At 36.1% G+C, this 8,343-nt stretch overlaps 1 protein-coding gene across 1 annotated transcript; it reads left to right on the top strand.

The window, feature by feature from the left end:
• The first annotated feature begins 487 nt into the window (after window positions 1–487).
• On the top strand, window positions 488–8,189 carry LOC128876488 (uncharacterized). Its single transcript, XM_054122909.1, has 2 exons — window positions 488–742; window positions 5,293–8,189. Exons 1-2 carry the CDS (start codon window positions 609–611, stop codon window positions 6,245–6,247), a joined length of 1,089 nt encoding a protein of 362 aa, XP_053978884.1. The 5' UTR covers window positions 488–608; the 3' UTR covers window positions 6,248–8,189.
• Window positions 8,190–8,343: the final 154 nt, after the last annotated feature.

Below are 8,343 nucleotides of genomic sequence, written 5' to 3'. Positions count from 1 at the left end.
TTAACGAAGCCCCATCCGACATTTTTGCAAAGGAAATTGTTGTTCAGAATCGTCTCAGCTACCCCCCATTTCCGACTCCTCCCCGAGTTTTGGGACACCCTGTATACATTGTTACGTTGGTTATAAAAAAAACACTATCACTTTCTCCTCTTTCCTGGTTTTAAATATTAATCATTGACACGAACGCTCTATATAAAACTGGATTCTAATAATTATAAGAAAACAAGCCATTTACAGTAAACTTCTGTAGTACAATAAACTTGCAGTGGTTTGAACATGCACGGTTGCTTCTTCTAGCTTGACTGCTGTGCTCGCGATCGGCGTCAACGACGAAACCTTTGCGATCGTCATTTTTGACGTCGGACGTGATCGGTCTCTTCAGCCATCCGCCCCCCAAACCCCCGCGTCACCAAGATCGTATACCGAGAACGACAATCATCCCACTCGTCTGACTTTGAAAGCAAATAACTGAATTTCGAACTTCTGATTCAGTTCAGTGATATATCGTAACACCTTCGCACGTGTACATATAAAATTGAGCTATTTTTTAATATTGTGTATAGTGTTCGCAATATTGTGTATAGTGTTTGTAATATTGTGTTTCTAAAATGGATAACAATAATTCTACGATACGGACGGAACGGAATGTGGCATCACGATACTTGAAGGGGAAAGAATCATTGAAACATCTTCGCATCTCCAGGAAAAGATACAGCAGAAAAGGAGCGTATCTTCGAAATAGGTCAGTGTAAACAATATACATTTACGGTAATTATAGAGAACAGGTTACATCCTCTCCAATTTCGATGATTTTTAAATATGTTGTAGAAATCAACATTGTGAATAACTTTTTCCTATACATATAACCGTCGCTCGGCCTTAGTTTCCAAGATATTTGCAAAATATCATTGCTGCTACAACAATGAATATTGCGTATAGCTAGCTACGCGTCTGTGACAGCGTGTGTGTAAGCGTTGAGTCGTCACTTGTTCAGGCTCGGAATGCACATACGCGTCTGTGAGTCTGTATGCGTTAGCTATCATTCGCTGGTCGGCTTGAGTTTTAATCTGTTCCGAACTCATTTATACATATAAAGTAGCGCATGATTTGTATTCGTACAGTAAAAAAATAGGGGTCCGGGGGTTCGCCCCCGGTCGGGGGTTTGGGGGCGAAGCCCCCAACAACGAGTACTGCAGCGCACCACTCAGGTGTGTACACGGTTAGCCTGAGGGGTGTTTATAGTTTAGCGGGAGGTCTGGGCGGCGCAGCCCGCCAGCATGCGTATGATTGAGACATATATGCTTTTCAATTTTTGTAACAGGATTTTGAAAAGTATACGCCTCGAAAGTACGGAAACTCACAGACGTGTACGTGTATTCCGAGCCTAAACAATCGACGACTGAACGCTTACACACGCACTGCCACAGACGCGTAGCTATACGCAATATTCATTGTCGTAGTAGCAATGATATTTTGCAAATATCTTGGAAACTAAGGCCGAGCGACGGTTATATGTATAGGAAAAAGTTATTCACAATGTTGATTTCTACAACATATTTAAAAATCATCGAAATTGGAGAGGATGTAACCTGTTCTCTATAATTACCTTTTTTTTTATGTATGTTCGCCGATTACGTCCAGACGGCTTGACTGATCGGGATGAAACCTCTTGTATCTTGTAGAGCATATTCCCAGTTTGGTCCCGTTACTTCGACATTTTAAGATCTTTTATTTTTTTCCCGCTTTTTTTTTTTTACCAAAAAACCGAAAAATTTTGTATTGCTTCTTCTTTCGAAACGGATTGACCAATCGGATGGAATCTTCTTGCATCTGGTAGGGCTTCGGTGCCTCCTAAAAGCTTAAAAAGACATTTCACCTTCATCCATCTTTTATCATTTTATTGCACTTTTTTTATCGCAAAATTGTACTATTTCACGTATGTTCGGCCTGAATTCGATGAAATCGATGAAACCCTTTACATTTTGTTGTCGAAAAGGTTTTCGACTTGTTCACTTTGCAGAAATGATTTTTTCTTATTGTTTATAAGTATTGTTATTGCAAAATTCCTATTTATTATGTAACTCGGAGATGAATTTATCGATCGAAATTGAACAATGTCTTGATTTCTCCATTTGTAAAAATCCATGGTGTTTTAGGATGTTCTTAACGAACGGATGGGTTGATTAGCCTTATCAAAGACTCGGAGTCGAAGAGATTAAATGCACACGTTAAAGAGTCAAAGCCACGTACTTTAATTGTAACACACTATTTACAAAACTTATGAATAAATGTACATAACTTGGAATGAGTCACTATTTCAACGTCACAATATTAACAAATAATAGTCTTTACATTTGATATAAATTTCGAATAGTGATCGGTAAACTTTTACTTTAATTGTTTCGGTACACGACACGTGTTCGTCAGATCAACGTGGTTATCGGAAGTGTGTCTGAACGCTTCGCTGGATAGCCGAAGCGATTCGCGTGGCCCCTAATTGGCCGAAAAATAGCCTACTAAAAAGGTTGGGATGTGCACCTGTCTTATATTACAAAATTGCGCACCTACGTATCGCAGTAACGTGATTTGGAATACCACGCCCTGTTCCAAATTCAAACACATGGATTTCTCAATGTTTATAACAATTACTACTGTAAAATCTCTATTATAAATGTCTATCGAGATTGACTCTATTAATGTCTATTGAGATCACATTGAATGACAGCTGATTTCATTGTTTTCCTATTTGTAAAAATCTATGAATTTCTTAATGTTTATAAGATAGCCGGATAAGGCGGTCAAAAGTGCCCTTGAGCCAAATTGGAAAATAAGCATATCATTTAATAGAGCGTTCAAAGAAAACCATTTGTGCAAAGTTTCAACCCGTTACCATTACCGGAAGGATAGTTCCAGAGCTAAACGTAATTTACCGTTTGGGCTGTTTCGTTACACTTTATCAAAAATTTTGAAAAAAATTAGGTACATTCTATTTTACGACGTACGTGTTTATGAATTTTTTCAGTTTTTTTGCACTGGAAATAGGATTTTTAAAAAATTCAAAATGTTTAAAAACATTTATTTTTAATAGAAATTATGAAATGACCACGTTTATATTTTTATACTGTTAGTATCTTCTTATGATTATTAATCTGTAATTTTTTCAGATTTTTGGAAGTGATGGAACGATGTCGGAAAAATGAAAAACCGATTGTTGTTTATATAATTACCTTAATTTTTCATCTGACTATGTTCATATTCTGGCTGTTTTATTGTGGCTGTTATTATTGTATGTTTTTGTCAGATTTTTTGCACATGTTTGCCACATACAAAAAAAATTATAAATCGATATTTTTTAACTTTTCATTCGCAGAGTACTATGTATATTCGAATCTTTTAAACAAAATTTGTACATCTTGATGAGATATGTGTTGCTTTATTTAATAATAAACGTAACAAAAATAAATCTAGAGTTGAGGAACACTGTGTTTTACAAAAGTGAAAGTTTCTTTCCTTCTGTCTTTCGTAGTTGGGCCTCTGACAGTATTTATGTTCAGGAGGGCAGTGTGAAAAACATGTGGCAGACCCAAGCCGTATTTTTCTTCAACGACCTGGGCGCCAATTTTCCTATGCGCTTTTGAAAGAGCTGTTAGTCTCACTAGAAGAATAAAGACGTGCTTCCGTGTTCTTTAAAATAAAAGAATATTTGATATAAAATATTTAGTGTGAATTTGTTGATTTAAAAATTCCATAATCCAATAATATGAACCTATTTTTAAATATGTTTTTTCGAAAAAAAAATATTTTCCGAGTATCACTTCTTTCAAACCATTTTTATTCTTTTTTTTAAGAATTTTTTTCTCATAAATAATAGAAGTCGCTCCAATATGTTATTTAACAAAATATGCTTCATTTTGACCGAGAATGTGAAAAATAATTTTTGTAAATGATTTTAGAGTTTGACCAAAATCGTCGATGAATTGGTTTGCGAAATCTTTATAAAAACCTTCCTTCCTTTTTAAAAAATTGGATTTTCACTTTAGAAAAAAACTTTCTATTTGTTTTTTGTGTGGTTCCATGAGATCTTCAACGAAAAATGGCTCAATCAAAAATGTTAATTATAAAAAGAACTACTAATTTATTAAGATTTGTCAACTGTTTACATATTTTCCCGTCAAAAAGAACTAAAAAGTAGGCCGTTTCGATTGTTTCATATTTTTTAAAAATTATTCATCTAAAGGCGCGCAGTTTTCATGTTTGATAATTGACATCCGTTTACTCAATCAAGAGTTATGATTTTTTCAATTTTTCGAAAGTATCGAAACTAACGAATTCCATTATAGACGTTACTTTTCCGTTGCAATATTGACTACCACAGCGAAAATTTTACACTACATTATTTACCAGTATGATAATCATAAACTCATACACACCGTTGGATTCAAAATAACAAAATGCATTTACTGTTCTACTAATGAACAAAAATTGTCAAAAATTTCGGGGTTGGAGGTGGGGGGGGGGGGGGTAATTTTTGAAAAAATATTTTTTTTTTAAATTTGTTGATACTGGTTTATAGGCCTACAAAAACACTGCAATGTTTACTTGAACAATTTTTATTCAAATCAGAACTTATTAAATACATTTAAAACTACTTTGAACTTGCATATAATGACCATTCGATGCCGTAAAAATATTAATTATCCAAATGTACGATATATAGTACCCTGCGAACGAAAAGTTAGAAAATATCGATTTATAATTTTTTTGTATGTGGCACCTCTGTGCAGAAAATCTGAAAATATCATACTATAATAACGGTAATAAACTATTAAAACAGACACAATATGAACATAGTCAGATGACAAATTAAGGTAATAATATAAACAACAATCGGTTTTTCATTTTTCCAACATCGTTCCACCACTTCCAAAAATATGAAAAAATTACAGACTAATAATCATAAGAAGACATTAACAGTGTACAAATATAAACGTGGTCATTCCATAATTTCTAAAAAAAAATTGCATAAAAATTTTTGAATTTTTTAAAAAACCATTTTGCAGTGAACAAATCTGAAAAAACTTCATAAACACGTACGTCGTAAAATAGAATATACCTAATTTTTTTCAAAATGCATTTTTTACAGACTGTTTTTTAAAAATATGTGTAGCGTTCATTTTAAATCAGTTTAATTTCACGATATTTCAAGTCTCCAGATTTAAAAAAATATGTCTGTATAAGGGAAACTTAAGGCCATATCGTTATTGCACGGTTTTTGTGTTATTTTGTTTCTAGATTGAAGCGGTTAGGTAAACAAGTTTGCGAAGAGGAGCAGACTGAAACTGTGTCAGCTGCAACGGCACATGAAAAATTACAAATAGAAGAAGCAATGGAAATAGAATTAGATGGAAGAGACATTGTAGAGAATGAATGTCAAGATCGACAAGAAGAAGAAATAGAAGAAGATACAAAAAATGAAAAGGAAGAAGAATTTCATCGGATAGTAGGCGTCGTCATGCAGACAGAAACTGCCACTGACGAAGAAGAATATCTAGTCGTAGAAAAAGAAACGACGAAATCAGACGAAAAGTTATGTCGGTCTGACGGGTTCAGCATTGTTGACATGCACCACGTCTTCGACCAGATAAAATTGATCGGCGAACATTCAGAAACGTTTGAACGTTCAACAAGGCACCTGGAAATAAAAGGTCTGAAAAGATCGGGTTTAAATTCAACCCTTATTCTAGAATGCAGGATGTGCAATTATAGAGCCGAAGTGCACAGCCAACCTGAAAATGCTCAGGTAATGAATACAACTGAGAATGCAGTTGCAGCAAACATTCTCAGTGGAGGCGGCTACGCACAAATGGAGGACTTTTTGACATCTATCAATGTCCCTTGCATGTTAAAGAAGAAATATAGGAAATGTCACGACCACAACGTCAATAAATTAGTCGCTGCTGCCGAAACAGAAATGGTAGCAGCGGCAGAAGAAGAAAAAAGGCTAGCCGTTGAAAGAGGTGATGTCCTTTCATGTAGAATTCCACATATTCCTGTAGTTGCAGACGGAAGCTGGATGAAAAGGTCGTACCGAACAGGAAAGTACGACTCACTGTCCGGTGTTGGTGTGATCATTGGTTATCACACTAAGAAAGTATTATTTATTGGCGCGAAGAACAAAATTTGTTGTATATGCAGCCATAAAAGAAAAAGACCCGCCACACCATCAATGTTTCAAAAATTGGGGTAGAAATCAAGCGTCTACCAAGATGGAGAGCGATGCCATCGCAGAAGGTTTCAAGAGCAGTGTCGAAAAAAAAGGATTAATTTATTCGACACTGATTGCTGATGGCGATAGCAGGGTCTATAAAAAAATTTTAGACTGCGACCCATATAAAAATATGATTCGTGTAAAGAATATTGAATGCACGAATTATTTTTTGCGCAACTTCGGCAATAAGTTAAAAGAAGTTGCAAAGAAGACTCCGCCGGGCTGTTATAGACAAGCCATCAAAAATAATATTCGACGGATGCGTATGAGAATTACAAAAGCTGCAGAATATAGATTTAATGAAAATACTTCGTTATTACAGAGACAACAAAAATTATACGAAGATATTATGAATGTTTGGAGAACATAAAGACTGCAAAAGAATTGAATATTTCTGCAACGGAACGATGAAGGAGAATGAACAAAACATCGTCCCATATTTATTAAACCTGGAAGTTTACCAAAAAATACAAGACATTCTTCGATCGTTGGCGGCACACGCAGAAATCTTACTGTACCGAACCAACAATAATACGGTAGAAAGTTTTAATGCCATCATTGCGAAATATATTTGCGGAAAACGCATTAATTTTGGCCAAAGAGGATCATACACAGGAAGATGTGCCGCTGCTGTAATTCAGTACAACTCTAAAGAAGTGTTGTCTCGATTACAGAGAACGTGTGGAAAATAGCCGCTACAGCTGTTACTAGATCTAGAGAATTAGAAGAAGAAGAAAGAATTGACAAATCCCGGAAAATAAAAGAAGAACGAGACCAAAAAGGAAAATTTCCGTGCAAGTAAAGAAAAAGATTACGAACCAAATGCACAGAAACCAGACATGGATGAATTTATGTTCGATCTCCAGAAAGAGAAACATCTGGAAATGCTGAACGAATGGCAAAATCAAAAAGAAAAAATTGAGCAGGAAACCATAGAACAATGTAAAAGCAGGAAATGGTTGGCTCACAAGTCAAAACTTTTGACAGCGTCTAACTTCGGTAAAGTTTACCGCCGACGCAAAGATACACCGTGTGGCAAGATGGTACAGTCGCTGTTGTATCCACGTGTATTGAACGTTCCTGTCGTAGAATACGGACAGGAGAATGAAGAAATTGCTCGGGGAGAATTGTCGAAAAAGGAAAACATTGAAATAAAAAAATGTGGTCTTTTCATCGACGCATCGATACCCTATTTGGGAGCATCGCCGGATGGCATTATCGGTGAAGACGGCATTGTAAAAATAAAATGCCCGAAATCCGCAGAAGATATTACTCCAGAAGAGGCAATAACAACAAACAAGTCTGTGAAGGCCATATTTACCGACAGTACGGGCAGCGAATTGCGCAAAACACACCTGTACTTCTACCAAGTCTAAGGACAATTGCACATAACGGGTAGAAAATACTGCCTGTTTTGTCTGTGGACTAAGAAAGGAATTATGTCCATTCGTGTTGAAAAAGATGGCGATTTTTGGAAGCGAGAAATGGAACCAAAATTAACACAATTTTATCTGAATTGTATGCTGCCAGAAATAGTAGACAGCAGATATAACAGAGGCATGCCAATACGGGAGCCTCAGAATATCAAAAAGTGAATGTAAGTAAGAAAAAAAAGTTTAATATTATAAAGTGGAGATCCAAACGCTAACCGACGTCGAGCTGCACACTTTCAGATAAGTGCGCAGACTCGCTGATTCTATCAGCGAATGAATATAATATTAAAATATTATATTAAAATTGCAACTTTCCGACGTCGAGTGCACTTACAAAAGTGCAACCCAGCTGACTCAATCAGCTGGTGACACAGTGGAGTAGGCCTACAGGGGATACCATTGACAAAAAAAAACGCATCAACAATAGTACCTCAAGGGTGATGTGGAATCTCTCACTCTCTCTCTCTCTCTCTCTCTCTCTCTCTCTCTCTCTCTCTCTCTCTCTCACTCACTCACTCACTCTCACTCTCACTCTCACTCTCACTCTCACTCTCACTCTCACTCTCACTCTCACTCTCACTCTCACTCTCACTCTCACTCTCACTCTCACTCTCACTCTCACTCTCACTCTCACTCTCACTC

This window comes from Hylaeus volcanicus, chromosome 5 (assembly GCF_026283585.1).
Source record: "Hylaeus volcanicus isolate JK05 chromosome 5, UHH_iyHylVolc1.0_haploid, whole genome shotgun sequence".
Classification (NCBI taxonomy): domain Eukaryota; kingdom Metazoa; phylum Arthropoda; class Insecta; order Hymenoptera; family Colletidae; genus Hylaeus; species Hylaeus volcanicus.
This window is presented reverse-complemented; position numbering and strand designations above follow the sequence as displayed.